Raw genomic sequence first — 19,417 nt, 5'->3', positions numbered from 1 at the left:
CCCTGTAAAAAAAAAGTTGTTGAAGTGAATATACTTCATCTCTTTCCTAATCAATGTCTTTTTGGCTCCCTTTTCGTCCTTCTCTTTCTCTCTTACCCTTCATACATCGTTCTCTTTTTGTCCGTGTCGCAACGGGGACGAGATTTACGACATTATTACGTACTTGACAATGCCCTAAGCTCAAATTACAGGATTACCGACATTACAGCTGTACCTCCGGGGAAGAACAATGCTTGTGATGCGTACCTAACGTGCCAGTCTATCTCTCTCCCTATATAGCCTTTTTTTCTTTTCATGTCCCTTTGATATACAGGGGGATGAATTGTGCAAATCCGGGGCGGCATTAAAGGGCGTGGCGAACTTCATCGATTGTTAAGGGATTTATAGTTGTTTGCTATTTTTATGCTTATCACAGAGATTTTTTAAACAAATCTAAATTATTGGAAGTTTTAAATTAATTATTTTTATAAAATAATGTAATATTATAACCATAATAATTAATTTTAGGCGCCAGAAGTTATGTAATTTTTTTTATGATATCGAATTTTTTGCATTTTATGCAGAAATTGTGAGAGGAATAAGATTCGTGTTACACAGCGGAAGAAAACGAATAGGAGTAAGATAAAGTATTGCGCGTTTTTTAGTTTCCAAACGGAAATGTCTGATTGCTATCTTACTCTTGACACATGGAGGTTTCGGATATCTAACAACCGAAAGCTTTTTAAATTTATAACTATTGCATACCAAGTTAATTTTATAAATAGATAACTTATTTGAGTACACGAATAGTGGAAAGAATGTGTTATAACAACTCTTTTTAAAAATTTACGGTTGTTCTACTAAAATAATTGCGTTTTAATATGAACACATTAAACTAAAAAAGCGTATTAGCAAAAATGTATGTTTGTTATTAACAACCTGATAATGCAAGTAATTTAAATAAATAACCTTCGAGGAATGCAATATTTTTTTTATTAAAGAAAAATGCTGTTTTTGCATTATAATTAAAATTATAAAGTTTTTCTTTATATTTTATTATCCATAACTTCTTGCAATCTTTAACAATAAAAAATATTAAATATAAAACTAATTGGTTCTATTCACAATTCAACCGGAAATATAACACACAAATCCTCAAAAAGCACACCGTCTTATTGTTAAATTAGTTCAAGAACCACAACATCCATTAGGAAACTTTATAGATTCCTCTTGACGGTAAAAAGGGTATTTTCCACAAAATCGATTTCAATACCAACGAAGAATGCGACAGACCCATTGACACTATCCCCGTCGGATGTGAAAAGAACAACTTCAATTCAGGTAGCTATCGGCACCCCATGTCACTTGTCCGTCTCGCGCCCTTCGTTTAACAATACATAGGGTTGTTCTTTGTTGGCACCATTTGGTTTGCCACGCCGCAGAGATTATGCAAGATAATTTGTTTCGTCCCCATCACATCTACTACTACACAGGACGTTTATACACTCTGCCTTGACAGATTTGACCCCGATAGGTGTTGATGTTGCGTCCAACTGCGTAATAAGGGACTAAGAAAGGATTAAAGTGGAATTTTTTTTCTACAAGGGACCCGTATATCTTTTAAAGACGATAAGGTTTTGGTGACAAGTTAAAAGATTAGATGTATCTCTAAAAATATGGAAAACATTTTGGTTGAGTTAAATCTTTGAATAAAAAATAGGGTTTATTTTTTTTTTATTTTAAATTTTTAGTATTGTTTTTGTTTTGTTATGCTTTAATATGCGAATCAATTGGAGTTAAATTTCCAATCAATATAGTACTACGATTATCAATGAACGCAATTTGATGCGTGTAACTTGAACCTGATGCTACAGTTTAGAAAAAAAAAATAAATAAAATAATACAAAAAAAAAATTTTAGCAATCACAATAAATCTTAAAAGAAAAATGTTAACTTCACAATAACGTTATCTGTGTCAAATGCGCACTTTGCGTTTCAATCTAAGAAGTATATTTTTCTAAAAATTCTTGGGATATAAACAATTATAATCGAAACTTAATAGCGAAACTTAACCGCTTCAATTTCATTTCTTTACTGTGAATTTTGTTAATATCGCGAAAGATTATTCGACTTTCAGTTGTATCTTACTTGGAGATATAGAGGTTTTACAACATGTCCGATTAGGTGTTAAGATAATTATATTGTAAAGTGTGCGGTATTACAACTGACGCCGGATGGTCGATGTGTCAGCGTTGTTTGATAGTTTTCGCTTAGAACCGCGTTCGCCTTCTTTGCCACAAGCTCAGCACCTTCCCACGGTCTATAAAACACTACAATATTTTTGGCTTACGAATGCTTCCATAATGGACAAAACAATATAACGTTTTGATATTTGGTACATCCGGTATAGGAAAATGATACCAAGTTTTTTTTAATATGTAAAGTTATGTGTAAATTCTAAGAACTTCTATATTTTATTTTAAATTGTTTAACGATTTTTAACAAATTTGCTATAATTTAGTAGTTATCTGAAAATCATAATTAATAACTATTAATTGATTTTGGAAAGCAAACTTCAACGATTATTTGTCGAAACAGACAAGATTTGAGAATCTATTAATAATCAATCTTATTTTAGTCAAAAGTTTTTGCAGAAAATGTGGTAGCAAATCTTCGCCCCTTCAAAAAAAAAAAAACAATTTGAGCAAAAACAAGTATTTCAGACAAGCGATGTCTGAGAATATTAATAGAACAACAATTCTACTTATTGAATTTTTGTTATCTAAGGAAATAAGAAACCTTACAATTACGATAGATATCGTGTTGAATCGGCCGTGTGTAGATATTTTTATCATTGTGAATTCGACTGCAATCAATGAACTGTAATGAAGTTAAGAAAACTGGTGGAGTGTGAAGTAACGTTCCACTTGAAACTTGCATAGATCATTCACGGATAACATGCCAACAATTCCACTGATGATGCTGAGTATCTTAAAGTATGACCACCAATAATATAGCATAAAATTAATAATTAGATTACTATATGTTGTTAGACCAAGGCGTTTCAAATGCTCTCGCAAATCTCAAAAGCTGTCTGTACCACCAACATTTAAAACAATATCGAAGTTTATTCATGTCACTACGCATTATGGTTTTTGTGATAGATGAGATAAGATCGTAGTAGGTACTGTGATAGGCATAGCCTGTGTTACCCATCCTGAACAAAAAGTTATAAAGCTCCAGGAGAAGGTTCTGTTGATTTGCCTTCTAAGGGTACTTTTCTGCAAACATCTGGTTAAACATCTACGTTAAGCCATAATCATTGACACATCTTACATAATAATTTATGTTTAATGCAAAATTTACTAAATAATGGATATGTAATAATATCCTGAAAATTTCATAAGAACATTCGCAGTAATGGCGAAGTTATAACGTTTAGTAACGTTTATAACGTTTAGTAAATATCCGCATGGCACCAAACAGTATTCGCATTTTATAATTAACATAACCTTACATCGTATCTTAGTCGTTACCTGATCATATTGACGAACAGACGTACCGAAGTTAATCGCTGTTATTGCAAAAGTATTTCAAAAATGGAAAGATGATAGAGTTCGCGAGTGAAACATTAGCCTGGGAAACTCAGAAAAGATCAAAAAAAAGGAGGGGAAGCAACCAAAAAATGAACATTAATCGGAATAAGAAGAAATAAGTACGACACGAGGTATTCGTTCCTGAAGTTGATACAAATAAATAAGAAAGTGTGAAAATAAAGAAAAAATAAAGACATTATAGGTTGAAATAAACTATCAGAAAAATGATTAACAAATTAATGATGTACTATGGCTTATCAATCTGCAAAAGCTGTGATTAAGTACAAAAAATGACGGATGCTATATGAGCTACGTTTTATCATTACAGACGAATCACATCATCAAAAATGTTTCAGGTCTCAAATTCTGGGTGCACATAGCAAAAGTCAAATACAGAAAACAAACTGACTGACATACAATTATACAGCATTTTATAATGCTGATTCTGACTGCATTCAAACCTAGTTATAACGATCTTAGTAATGATAATTTGTTGGAATGTTATGTAAGTGGACATACAAAAATGAAATGTTACATAGAACAACAATGAAAGTATGGATTACGCCATCAAATGATGATTGAGATTGCTGCAAATAATGTTGAATGTATAAGTGAGTTAGCGAGAAGTATATTGCAAATAATGTAAATATTGGATATTAAACCAGGGAGAACCTCACATCGTTGGGCTAAATCTGTAGATACATGACGCATTTGGCTTGCTGAGCGTGTTACAACCGACCAGAGCAAAAAAGAAAGAATGAGGTTGGCACTGTAAAAAAAAGGTGTAATGGAGGCGTCAACATCTAAGGATGATTTGTCAATTGACCAAGTAATTGACGATATCATATATTTTTTAAATAAATAAAGATATTTTATTTTAAAGTCATTTATTAAGCGGTAGAATGCAGTTGTAAGATAATTCGTGTAGGAAACGTTTAAAAAAAATTGATTTAAAGACTGATTAAGAATTGATTTACTGAAAAATAATTGATTTTGAAAGATGATTGATTTAAATTCACTTTTCCTCGTAGAACTACTATGATTATTAACTACTAAAAAGTAGCAATTGATTACAATTTTAAAGAAAAGTAACAAAATATAAACATATTTTTTATGAATAATGAGCTGGTTCTCTCTATTTACTATTTGGGCGTGCAACGTCTGCGGAGGATGCAACAAGTTCCTCAGTCTTCTGTTTATAATGTCCTAAACATGCTTGATGTATACGAGGTACGCAAGATAGCGATGTAGAAGTGGCCATGGCGCAATATCTCGCCATATTATTTTCTGCAAGCCGGTCCACAGAATGTCTTATAATATGGGAACCGGCATTGTCCTGCTAGACAAGGAGGTTTTAAAACTGACCTTACTGAAAATAATTAGTAAAACGCGTGCTATGACCTCTTTTAGATAAATCTTCCGTACAATATCTATCTTTTTACCGCACTATGTAATAAAACACAAGTTTCACAAGTGAACAACACAAGAGAAGACTATTTACGTTGACTTTATGTTACACCACTTCAGTCGTCAATTTAATCGTTCGCAAAAAGAAAAAGTAAATCTTACATAATGTTCGGTAATAAATAAATTATTAATGTAAATAAAGAACAATAAGGGCTCTAAAAATGTTGTTAATGTTCGTCTATACCAATTAATTTTATCTATATGTTTTCGTAGGAATCAACATGCTGTGGCTCATCCAATAATTGACTCAATTGAAGAATGATCATTCAACAATGCAGCTTTCTCTTTCAGTCGGCTTATTACTTTCGTCTAGTTTACTTTTGGATCTGACAGCAGTTGTGACAGCAACCATGCCTGTACGTGGTGTTATAACCATGTATAGGTTGAAAGGGCTTTGAGAAGTAATGATCCATCTAACGTAATTTGATTTACTATTATGTACTAGTGTCAACAACGCTATTAACAGTCTGTTTTGTATATGTATAAATAAAAAATTAAAATTTCTGTACTATTTACTTATAAACTCTCCTGATTCTTGTTTGTATTTATAAAACTTGGGAAAAGTGCTCAACATCGAAACTGTCATAACTGTGTATAGTTTACTCTCCTCCTAATATACAGCATTACAGCATTGTGTTGTGAAATAATGAGTAGGCGATAAGAGATGATTATGATAGAACTTCCATAATTGTAACATTTTTTATAGATCGTTAGCAGCCCGTTTTGTGTATTTTCGCTAAAGAACTAATAGTATATGAAGAAGAAACGAAGAACAAGTCAAACCCATTCGTAATATCGTAATTGGGAATGTACAATAGAATTATTATTTTCGTTAAACGGTGCTATTAAAATTGTTATTTCCCCTTGACAATTAGATACTTATCATGTCCGCCACTGTTGCTACATTTCATAATAAATAATCAAATGTAAATCAAAGATATTGAAGTGGTAGACAGCAAATATGTAAATAAATTGCTCTCAAAACAATTGTATTGTCTACTCGTCTCTTCTTTTAATAAAATATGGAGACCCAGTCGGAAACATATTAGCTATGTTGTTCTTCATCTTATACATAAATGATGTGCCACAAACTTGTGCGAAATATACACTGGTACTGTTTGCTGGCGATACTTCTTTTAAATAATTTGATGTTTAATGTTTTTTAAAAAATTTGCACTTACAGCCAGGAAATATCAGAAGGAAGAATTTGCAATACTATCAGAAGCCGTACAAAGCTTTTAAACATCGTTCTTATTAATCTGAAAATATTTTACATTCAGAAGATGAAAAGTTTAGCTTTATGTACCTATCCGGCACTTCTCCTATGACTCTCTTCCGACTCGGAAATCTGAAGTTTACATTGTGCATCTACATAACTCTTATTAAGTACATATTGATTTATTGATCCATCTTTTGGTACCCAGTGCTAAGTTATCCATAGAAGAAAAGCTATTGCTAAGTTATTCTGATAAGCCCTCCTGATAACAAGAGATAAACATTCACGATCGCACGGAGAATAAGTTAGACTTTTCATCATTAGATATTTTAATGGTATGTTGCGAAAATGGAAGCAGCATCTAGAAGGTGGGTGTGGATCAAGGTTTATATATTAAAGGTTGTCTAAGTTCCTATGCTGCAATACTTTGATTTTAGTATGTGGGCGAGGGGCAAGAGCAGGAGTGTTTCGTGACGTAAGCGATCACGGATTGCGCACGCAACCTCATGGCCATGTGGTGCTCCATGCCTTTGTTCAATTTGAATTGCTTGGCGGTATTATTTTCCACATGTGACGTAATGCGCAGTATGATTGCGTACGAACCTAGACAACCTCTTATATATAAACCTTGGGTGTGGATAAGAAGCCTACATCCCAAGTTCAAGGTTATATCATTTCTGCTTATTTACCGGGCTATATAAAAAGCTTTGAACTCATTCAGGTTAATTAATAATAATTTAATAATAATTTTATTCACGTTTTAATTCGTGTTTTTTGTACTGTTTTATAAAATAACATTCCAAAAGAAGTAGCCAAGGTATGGTGCTGCAATGGTTACAAGTGGATAAAGATTATGGCGTAAAATGGAATAGCTGATGAAAGAATGATGATGAAAATGATCAAGAATAGTATCCTCTGACTGTACACGCTTATTTTTCTCCACGATCCAACACATTTTCGTATATTTGGGAAGAATTTGTGGTATGTTAACTTAACGAAGATATTAACAAAGCTTTAATTTGGAATAAAAATATTTCAATGTTGTTGAAGGTAAGTAAATACGGTGCTGAATAGCACAATATTAATTTTTATTTTTAGTTTAATCAGTATTGGAGACAATATTCCATTTTTATGAATTTGGTTATATTACACTAAAAGAAATTAACATAGAATTAACATATTACAGTAATCCAACACAACCCTATTAAGGCTTAACAAGTCTTAATTAATACATATATCTTTTTTTGTATATAATTTTGTTAACGTTCTAATTAAGATAATTAACGCCTTTTGCAATTTGTAACAAGGCATAAAGGTTGTTTCGAAAATCTCTGGATAATTTAATTAAATACGCGTCATTGAGGTTTTGCCACCCATACACTGTTAAATTAACGGCGGCGCTTGCGAAAAGGGCGTATAATTAAACGTTAAATCTGGCTAGAGTGTATGATATATTGGTAGGGTACTATCCGGTTGCATGTGTCCTATAATTAACTCCATAGGGAATAGCAATCATTCCAATTAGGAGAACGTTAGGGTTGCTACCGCTATAACACAATGCAAGGGATGAACATTACCTTTACATTGAGCAGGTGTCATTTCTAACTACTACCAAAGGGTGTACACAGTTTTTATCAGATAAATATCCTATCTCCCCTAAGATAACAAATCTATTAGTTTCAAAAAAATATCTAATAATTTATATCCTTCAAGATATCAAGTTTCGATCCAAAGCTAAAAAAGGACAAAGTATAAACTTAATCAGTGGTGATTCCAGAAGAGCAAAACACGAAGTTATCCCGGTATTCCTATGTTAGAGGTTACAACCCCTGCTCCTTAAAAAAGAAAAAAAAATAATTGGACGGTCGTAAATTATCGAAAATTTATGTTTTCGACTGCAGATGACGTAACGGTTCATTTAACACGAACAGATTTTTTCAAAAGCAGAAAAAGCGCGTCCAGCGTCGAAACGCGGTGACCTCTTCGAACAAACATATGAGATGTCGTAAATCACTTGAGTTGTATTTTTTGGTAATGAGTTTAGAAGGAAACTGTTAGAATACGTGTAAAAATGTGCTTGATGACTGAAACATATCGGTTTTGACACTGAAGTTTATAAGACATAAAGAAATATAACATTTATGAAAGAATGAGAAATTATAAAAGATTTATTTATACCGGGTGATTAAAATTGCGTTCGGATATTTTGCCCGCTTATAGTTCTCATCAAGATAAACAAAAAAGTCTTAGTAAACCTAGGACCTAAAAGCAGTGGTTTCGAAGATATAAAAAATTCCAGTGTTATTAGCGAATGAAGCGTCTTGGACTTCAAATGTTTATTTAATTGGGGAAAATACAAACGGAACATAAAAACTGAATACAAAATGCTTAAAGTAAATGCTTTACATGATCTCTCTCCATTTGAAGACATGCTTGACATCTTCGTACAAAAAAATTGCGCACTCTTTCGAATACTCCTAGAGATTGGCGAATAGCATCACATGCGTTTTGTATTCTTTGCTGGAGATCCTCCAAGTTATTAAAAGGTGCTAAACACACTAATGATTTTAACTAACCCCATGCCAAAAAGTCTACAAGATTTCAATCAGATGATCTAGGTGGCCAAACTATTGAACCTCGTCTTCCTATCCATCTACCATAAAATTTACTATTAAGAAAATTACGAACAATGATCGCAAAATGTGCAGGCGCGCCATCTTGCATGAACCATATTTGTAACCTATCCTGGAGAGGTACATCTTCGAATAATATCGGCAAAGTGTTTCACCAGTTAAGCGATTAGGAAGAATCGTTGGTCCTATCAATCGGTCACCAAGTATACCAAGCCAAACATTTACAGAAAACTTATACTGGCTTCTTGTTTGCACAACAGCGTGAGGATTTTCATCCGCTCAAACGTGATTGTTATGAAAATTCAAAATTCCGTCTTTTGTAAAAGCAGCTTTGTCAGTGAATAAATCACTAGCATGAACTATCGGAAAAAATGTTCTTCTCAAAACGTAGTCAGGAGCGACAAGTTCTTGTACTCGTTGAACATGGTAAGGATACAATTGTCGCTGACGTAAAATTCTCCAAACTAGAGAGGCATTAATGTTTATTGCAGCTCTTACACTATGGAGCTAATGTTTACTTCTTACAGTCGTACCTGGATTTTCTTCAACCCTTCTCAAAACAACGTCTACTACTGCAAGAGTACTCACAGATCGAGGTCGACCGACATCGTGGTGAGTTGTTTTAAAAAAACCCACTTTCGACAAATTTGATGCAATACTGCGAAAAAAATTATCACTAGGTAAATTACGGTTGGGGTAAGTTTCCGAGTAATGGCGACTTGCTTCATAAGCGTTACCATTATCAGGCATAAAGTGCGTAAAGTGTATGTCTGCCATTTCTGCATTTGTGTATTCATTAATACTTACATGAAATAAAAGTACTCAACTACACTGGTGAAACTGACGTGAGAAAACTTATTGAGAGTGAGAGTGAGAAACTTTATTGAAAAGCAATGTAAAAGCAACTATATCTCTGAAACAATTGATTTTAGGACCTAAGTTTACTAAGTTTTTTTTGTTTATCTTGATGAGAACTATAAGTGGGTAAAATATCCGAACACAATTTTTAAACACCCGGTATATGTATTATAACTTTTGGAAAAAATAAAAAAAATAATCTTCTATTAACTTCAAATTGTGAGTCAGTAATTTAAGACTAAGATTAAGGTATGATGGATATATCAAATTGATGCTAAATGTCTATAATTTTGGATTATTGAACGTTAACGATAAACCTAACAACTTTGTAAAAAATATGTTGATCTACAGTCAACACTCATGTTATATGACAATTTTAAACCAACAAGAACAATATTTTCTTGAATTATATTAATGTTAAACCAAATTAAATTAAAACTAAGAAATTGAAATCAATACCTTAAACATTTTTACCTAAAAGATTTAATAGCATTACGATCACGTTACAAAATGTTCACGATTCAGAATCGTTGCTGCTGATGACTTCAGCCTAGTAGAAAGGGTCGTTGAAAAAAAAACTACTACATAAACGAGGTAATAAAAGAGCATTTTCCTCGCAACGATTGGTTGTTGTAGGGGTTGAAGTTAGGACGACAACCGAGGAAGCCCGTTGCCTATTGGTGATTCCTTCTATGAGGCGTGACCCAGGGTTGGTTGCTCGGCGAAGAGAGCCCGATCGTCGGGCACACAATCAAATTATGTTCGCGCTAGTAAACCGGTGGCTTTTTTGTGTTTATTCCGTTCGTTGGTTGTTGTGTTAAAATATGCAGAGAATAATCGACGAATTTATCGTGTAATTAGAAACGATGGAAGTGGACGGTTCGAGTACGTCGAGTGATTCCACGTCGCCCCAATACGGTTTAAACGTGAATTATTATTCGTCTGAAAGTATCTATTTAAGTGGTGCGAAAAGGGAATTTGATGGGTATTTTGGAAGGGAGTTTTATGCAGAGAAGAATGAGAAAAAAGGCGTTGATGAGAAAATGGGGAAGAGACTTGAAGAGTTTGTGGTTAATTCAACTAATAATAATAATAACAATAATGGTGGTGGTTTGAAGAATAGGGGTGAAGAATACCAGAAGAAAGGGTTTTCTTACAGTGGTGGATTTAGTAAGAAAATGGATGAATTGGTTGATACAATGAAGAATCAATTAAATTACTATAATAAGAAAAATGATTCTAACACTATCCATTTGAATAATGTTGATGGATTTAATAAGAAAGCTTTAAGTTTTTCACCAGATCAAGTAAGTGCTGTAAATTATAAATTAGTACTTTATTAATTCAACGAGTTAATGAAATCTTGAAATTGATTTGATATAAATGTTTTTATGTTTCGAGTGGAAGAAGTGATAAGGTATTTAGGTTAATTTGGATTAAATTCCAATTTGGTAAATTTGATTACAAATGTTTACAAACAGGTAGATTGAGTTTTTCTTCGTATTGTTTATTTATAAAACATGTATGTAAAACATTATATACAAAGTATTCATTTCCGTATGTAAATATGAACATTATATTTCATTACATCCATATTTAATATAATTTGTAATAATATTTTAAGAAAATCGTAGCTTGTCTTCAAGATATTCTAAACATACGTAAAATAAAAAAAATAATAAATTAATAAAAAAATTTAAACTGCACAGGATGAGCCAGAAAGTATAGAAATTTGTGGTTCTAATACAACTTAACCAATTTTATTTAATGTTTAATTAACTTGTTGTATATTTCATAACACAGTTTTATTAAGAAATATTGAAAACAAGGTACCTATTTAAAAAGCGTGCATTTTCTTCGGTTCCCTGTGATCCACATTTAGAGATAAGACAAAAATGAAAAATACTCAAGTCCAAAATCGAATCAGTTTTGAGATAAGTTAAAATAAATAAATTTATATGTTTTTTAATTTAAGATTATTGGTCTGCATATCTGTTTGTTTCTCTCATTACTAGTTCAAGAAATTCGTTGTCCATAAACTGGCAATAAATTTTGAAGCGTCGCAATAGTCGTTAGGATTGAACTGATGACTTTCAGTTCACTTTGGAAAAATATTTGTGATTTTTCCGCATGGCTCCCAAGTATCATCGGTTGTAACAGAATTTGTTGCGGTTTCATGAGGATTTACTGTAGTCCCAACAAGTTGATTATCCTCATCGTCAGATATCCTTATCATTTTCTTCAGAATCTTTTACTTTCTGCATTGTCTTGATAAATTTAAAAGTATTATCAGTTGGATTTTTGCATTGTAGATGTAGTATCATTGATGGGACATGATGGTCCGGGCAGATCAGACGGATTTGACATTGCTCCTGCAAATTCAAATTATCTGAAACAAAGATATAATGCTGCCTCTTGCACTGTATCTTACACCTTTTGCACTGTAGCTACTGGTGGTATACGACGTGTTAATATAATACTATACCTAATAATGTTATAAAGTTCAAGTGTACTTTTACAGTTGACATTCGTGATATGGATGACATATCATATTACCTACATAGTGATTAAATTTGCAATAAAATGTTTTTTATCTCATATCGATATATCAATTCGTTCTTGAGATATAGTTTACGTACATGTGATTTGGTTAAAAAAAATCAACCTATAAATTTAAAGTTTTCAAGAAATAACTTTAATCGCATTAAATGTTAGTTAAATTGCTTACAAAATGCTTTTTGTCTCATGATGATATCTCATTTAGTTTTTGAGATATACTTTATTAAAGATGGAGGTCTTTCAAGCTAATACCGGGAATTTCATTTAACTCGCTTTTATGGCTATGGAATGAGTTAATACAAAAAACAAAATATATTTAGATTTTACGACATTTCATATTAGCACATTTTTTTGATGTGAAACATGAAGTTGGTGTTATCGAGCGATTTCTTCGATGTTGGGTTTGAAAGATTACTTATCCTCGCTTTTTAGACTAGATTGTGTTGAGAGCAGGAAATTTTAACGCACACAGGTAAGAAGTTCTAAATTAAAGCAAAATTTTCAATTATTTTTACAATATCGCCTCATGTTCTTCTTTTATAAATTCAAAAGGCTTCAAGGAGCAATTCCTTGTGTTTCAATCCACGACGTGATACCCACCTTTGCCACTTGATGATTCCACACATCCATTCAATTATAAAAAGAACAAAAATAAGAACTCAATTATTTCCTACACTTCTATTGGAAGTTGGCCAAATTAGCTTTTCCAAATCTGCAGTTTTTTCTGAAACGCTTTTATTTCGTCGGTGAATGTGGGAACATTCTTGTTTGTCTTGTCCTCCTCATTTTAGTTATTTTAGTTTGTGTTAGGAGTTCATATTGACACAAAGCTATTCGAATAAACGTGATTTAAGTGGTTGTGTTCTAATAAAGTAAACAAAATGTTAAAAATGTCTTCACCTTTTCTTTTATGTTTTCCCACACCAAAAAATACATTACAGTTAAGACGGGAGAACGAGGTGGCACGTTATTGGAAAAAATCTTATTTTCACTCTAACTTTGTTGATTTCAACTTATTGACTTAAGTTAAGACAGTTTATTAAAAATTTTATTAATGAAAAATGATAAAAAGTCCCTCATTATCAATACCGGCTAAGTGTCACTACCGATTTACGTAATGAATGCAATTTATAAAAAGATTTGTCTTTTTATAAGGACTAATTTGCTTAATTCTTTGATATCGTGTCTAATTTACCTATATTGCGCCGACTATCTGGGACACCTACAAAAGTGGAAGGTATACTGCCGGTATATTGCCAGAAACCCGCTCTGTTACATTTCAACAAATACTGCTATACGATCTTAACCAACCAAGATTACCTTCACTGAAATTTAATAAAAACTCGTTTTTAAAATGCTTCATTTACAACTAGTTATAGAGCCCATTATTTCTATTGTATCGATAGATTAGAAGTGCTAGTAACTATTAGAATGAGAAATATCTACGCATTATTTTTTACTATGTCATAAATAAGTTGAATTTGAGAGTGTTCTGAAATTAAAAAGAATTGCTTAAAGTTAATAGATTGTTCAAATTTCAATAAAAGTTTCAATTTGAATTTAGTTATTCATTTTGCAGCACTTTAACAATGTTATTACGCATACTACATTATAAACCACAACAATTCACATCAAAACTTTGTTACAGTAATCTTGAATATCAGATTATAGGGTATTATGCAGATCCTCAAGTATGCGTGTTCTGTTTACGCCTGGTAGAGTGGTACATTTGTATGCTTATAATTTAAATGGTGTTCGAGTTACGTTAAATTCAGATATAGCATCACTTGCAGATGTTATTAAATGGAATTAATTTATACTTAAAGTATCTAATGCTATGAAAATTTTCGAAATTTGTAATAATGGCAATAATTACCAGATAACAATTACAATTCACATGACAATGAAAACTGTATTAGTAAGGTTCTTTTGCACTTTTCACATGCAATCAATAATAGGAGTATTATAAACTGATTATATCTTTAGGAAGCTTTTCCAATTTGAGGTGCTCCATTATCATTACATATAGAGATTCTGTTATTACTTCTTTGTACAAGCACATTATCAAAGACTTGTCTTGTGGAAATTTATTGCGCCCGTTATTGCATATTTTGTCACAATCGTTAAATTGAGACTTTATATATTATTGATTGATTATACCATTTCTAGTACTTATCTTATAATAACTATAATCAGCAAGTGCTAATATTGATAATAATGGTAAGTACGGACATTGGATTTCTCCTTCCACAATCTATAATCGGAACTTTTACAAGAACTTTTGAATTAATAACTACCGTCGGGTGTCGTTTATTTTCAGTCATCTTCAATCTCTTTTATCAGTCATTATATTAATTTATAATCTACGTCTTTTACTATTACCATCTTTTTCTTTGTTGTTGTCATCAATATTTGGTTCTTCTATTTCTTTATCTATTTTTGCTTTTTTTTTTTAATTTTATTCATCCTCTAGTGTTCTAATTATACTTGTTGATAAAAAAGTAATTGTTAAATTAACTTCAACAAAGGCTCTAGGCTGTCAATCATCATACCCACGCCTCTTATCATCTTCACGAAAACAACTGGGTGGTCAACCAAAAAAAGCGTCTAATAAATCGAAAAGATTGCGAGCAAGATCTTTGCGAGAACAGAATGACAGCAAAATTGATTTTTGGAACATTGGAAAATATTTGACAAATTACTATTTATGTAATGGCTATAAATGCTTTAAGCGTGTGAGGGGAAAAGAATAAAAGGTAATTGAGTTATAACTTACCGGAAAGATCACCCGTTGAGAACAAACGCCCTTTGATGGGCTCCTTTGATGAGCTGCATTTCAGTATATTGTACAAAATGGAGAGTAATGAGGCGACATTAAGTGAGCGAAAGCTTTAGAGTAGTTAATAAAAATCAAAATAGTAACCATTTTCTTATCAGATGCCAGGACTATATCATCGCAGCTATGTAGGAATAAAAACCCGGATGAACCTCTGAAATTATAATGCATATTATTAATGTCATAAAATGTTTTAGTTGCTTTTCCAAAGCAGTTAGCTTTTAAGATTTTTGGTAACAAACTAATTAATGAAAAACGATGGAACAGCATTATTTTTTATATTGTCCACTCCGGTCAAGATATTTATCATTAAAAGGAGTATATCTTTGATATAAATTTCAGCGACTGAAATCGAAAACCCTTACAACAACCATGCGATTGTCGAAAAAAAATTAATCAACTCTGATTACTAATATTAAATATTTGCTTATTTTGTCTGGAATTCTTAGAAAATCAGGCAAAGGTGGTTGAGCTTTCTTTACGTTTCGGTTCTTTACAAACTGATGCTCCAAACAATTCAAAGATAACTTTGCTTATCATTGCGTGTTGACATATCAAATGGTATAAAATTTGGATTTGAAATAGGTTCAAAGAAATCAAATGGAAATAGCATAAGAACGAATTTATTCTGATGAAAATAGAGTAAATCTCGACAAATTTTTAATCTAGCTCTAGGCTCATCTGATTAGCCAAGCATCAGTCATCAACGTGTCCATGCCAACGATATCTACATATGTGCGAGAATCATTTTAATTTAGATAAGATTACTTATTTAGGTCTCCGGTGTAACATGTGCCAACTTATTAACTAATTCAACAAGATCAAGATTTTTATGACTCTTATGATAGTTACATTGTAGTTGAGTCAGTTTGAATGTATTATGTGATAGATTCACCACTTTATTATAGTTATCTCATGTAATTTCTTTTATTAACGGCCTTGATATTGTGTTTTTTTGAAGAAACATTCCGTTGGAAAATTTCACCATGCTAATAAGCGATAGCTTTATAACGAGAGGGCAAATAGTCAGGTTGTTGGTATTTTGTAGAACTATTGACTATGTTCCTTGTTACCTAAAAGTTCTAAACTTCTTTTCCTTTCTTCTTCAAAAATTTGTAAAACGCATGTTGCTTTATAAGTTTTCTTAAAATCTGTCTTATTAACTATTGCATCTCTTAATCTAAGAAATTTGTCTCTCAATAACTAAAAGTTTTTCCTTAAGAGTACATCTCACCAATAACATGTAGGGATCATAACATATTTTGGACATACGAGAGGTTTGGCAGCGATATTTTTCTGCTAGAGTTGTTTGTTCTTGGGCATTCTGCCTCAATATAATGTATTGTACCTTACTTGATAAGAGTATAGCGATGATTTTTAAAACGCCAGCTTTTCCACTAGTGTTCAGAATAATCAATTGAACATTGTTCAAACATGTCGTCAAGACATTAACGTTTATCATTTTCTTCTCAAAAAGTACAAAAAAATTCCTCTGAAGTTGTACGTACAGCGAAATCCTGGCATTACGTTGAAAAAAATTTCATTAGTGACTGCTCTACATTCTCCAGCACAAAATTAAGGTATGGAATGAATTTAATTCTACTTGCCTTAGTTTGTAGGGTTGGGTTGGATTAAATTGTATTGTCAACTTTTGTTACAAAATCAGTGTCATAGGAGGTGTAAGATTTGTTGAGTACTTCTACTACTCTATCTTAATTTTCTATTTCGAGCTTATGACTGGTAAACAATCCGAATGTTAAATAAATATATTGCATAATAATTGTTGCTTCATTTTTCGTTGACAATTCTATTTCTATATGCGGAGTCAAACAGAAATTACAGTTATCTGCAGGTTGTAGACTCTCTCCACAACAATAAATACACAAAAGGACCATAGATCGCTTTCTAGAGTAACACAATTTTAACCACACAGTCATAACAACAGTATAAATTAAACAGTTTAAAAAAAGTTAAAATTTGCTTTTATTTAAAGCGTTTTCTTCTACACTTACAACCTTTAATACTTTTATTAGAAGAAAAACTTTAATTAACAATTCAGTTTAGAATGTCTTTATAATAAAGTATCTAACAATTAAAGAGTACGTTTAAGAGTATTACTTTTTCTTTATTAATACTTTTTAAAATTATTATGAAAAATCGTTTCTTTTCTTTATTCTATTCTTATCACTTTTTCTTTGAAATACTCATTTTATACCTTGTATTATAATTGTTTCGTGTCCATCAAAAGATATTTGATATAATACCCAGTACGAGAGGTATAATATACTAAATTTCAAAGAAATATGACTAATAATAAATAACTTCTTCGTACATCTTATCATCGAAACTGTGTGCAAAGTGGAGTCGCTGGTAAATGAATACGTTCAATCAGCTGTGATTAAATAACTCATTTTTGCTTATAAACAATTTTAACTAATGCATCGATTAATTTAAATCGCTGATTCAAGATTATTTGTTATCAAATTAAAAAAAACTTATTAAATTATAGGTGCAATGTATGTGCGAAGCTTTGCAACAACGTGGAGATATAGATAGGTTAGCAACGTTTCTATGGTCATTACCACCGTCGGAACTCTTGAGAGGTAACGAGAGCGTTCTACGAGCACGTGCAGCGGTTGCTTTCCACAGAGGATCCTATCATGAATTATACGCAATACTAGAATCCCATGCATTCCATCCACGTTGGCATACAGATCTTCAAAGTTTATGGTTCAAAGCGCATTATCGAGAAGCTGAAAAGGTCAGAGGACGCCCTCTAGGTAAGATAAATTGTATTCCTTAAGATATTTATAAATAAAATATTTTTTTATATAGGTGCTGTAGATAAATATAGATTAAGAAAAAAATATCCTTTGCCAAAAACGATATGGGATGGAGAAGAAACTGTTTATTGTTTTAAAGAAAGAAGTCGAAATGCTTTAAAAGAATGTTACGCTAGGAATAGGTATCCTACTCCAGACGAAAAAAGGGCGTTGGCTAAAAGGACTGGGTTAACTTTAACACAAGTTTCAAATTGGTTTAAGAATAGGAGGCAAAGAGATAGAACACCTCAACCAAGACCGTAAGTAATTAAAAAAAATATTTATAATTATATCTTACAATACACTTGGGTATTAAATTTTAAATTCAATGAGAATAGTAAAAATATTGTACTGTTTTCTTGTACGTGCCAGTAAGGAAATTTCAAGTTTCGTTCCGCTCTGGTTTATTAATGTGGATGGACATGTAAATCTCGGCCACAAGTTCTGGCACGTCTGGAACAACCTCTCCGATGCAATGGGAGTTCCGCCACACACGGGGTCCAATCAATTGTTCCACGTTGGCCCGGTGGCAGTCATAACACGGACGTTTTATTGTCCTTTCGGTCGCCGCCTCTTTGTCCGTCGTCCTTCGACGTACTTTGCCAGTCGTTGTCGTCGTCATCGTCTTTAACCACAGCCCTCGCGTTCGCCACCGTAACTAAACAACGAGGTTATACGCGTTCGCCAGTTGAGAAAAACGCTCATTACCATTATGTTGCTATTATTGGGACTGTTTGTCTTCGACAATTGTCGTAACTCCGGAATATAGCCACCGTAAAGCACGTACAAGAAACATATTTAAAAAAAAGCATAATAATTAAACTTACATTTAAAACAGTTACTCATTTAATTTGTTTTTCTTTGTTTTTAGGGAAATCCTCTTAAGTAACATGTCATTAACACAAAATAACATGTTAACATCCCATCAAAATAATCTGGATATGGCAGCTTTTCAAGCTGCTTCTAAATTATTTGATTCAACTTGCAATATGTCACCTTGTTATACAGATTACCAAGTACCTTGAACATCGAATTATATCGATGGGATCTTTTACGACTGTTTAGCTTTACTTAGAAATGTATATTAGATGTGTGTACAATATTACTGTATATATAGAAAAAATAAATGCGTTCAAAATGAATATTTTTATCTCTGTCTTCGTCAAGATAAAAGAAATTCTTAAATTGGTTACAATGATTCAACTAATTTCATTAATTCAAATTATCTGATAATATTTACTATATCAACTAATAACATAAGCAAAAAAAAAGAAATAATTTAAGCAATATTTCTACTGCACTTAACATAAATCCGTTATTGCAAATTCCAAATGGCGTTAATAATAGTTCTGGTTCAATCCATTGCCAATGCACATTTCGTCATCCAAGAATTATTTTAAACCAAATCCCTTACGATTACAAAGCAGTAATTTGAATTTAAACGTTAGCAG

General features: G+C 32.1%; 1 protein-coding gene across 1 annotated transcript; it reads left to right on the top strand.

Annotated features, from left to right (window-relative positions):
- Nucleotides 1-10,538: 10,538 nt before the first annotated feature.
- Nucleotides 10,539-19,108, top strand: LOC111417137 (homeobox protein six4). Its single transcript, XM_023049331.2, has 4 exons — nt 10,539-11,056; nt 17,654-17,924; nt 17,980-18,226; nt 18,838-19,108. The coding sequence occupies exons 1-4, from the start codon at nt 10,616-10,618 to the stop codon at nt 18,989-18,991; spliced, it is 1,113 nt and encodes a 370-aa protein (XP_022905099.2). The 5' UTR covers nt 10,539-10,615; the 3' UTR covers nt 18,992-19,108.
- The last annotated feature ends 309 nt before the right edge of the window (nt 19,109-19,417 follow it).

Source organism: Onthophagus taurus, chromosome 1, assembly GCF_036711975.1.
Source record: "Onthophagus taurus isolate NC chromosome 1, IU_Otau_3.0, whole genome shotgun sequence".
NCBI lineage: Eukaryota > Metazoa > Arthropoda > Insecta > Coleoptera > Scarabaeidae > Onthophagus > Onthophagus taurus.
Note: the sequence above shows the minus strand (reverse complement) of the source record. Positions and strands in the feature narration are given on the sequence as shown.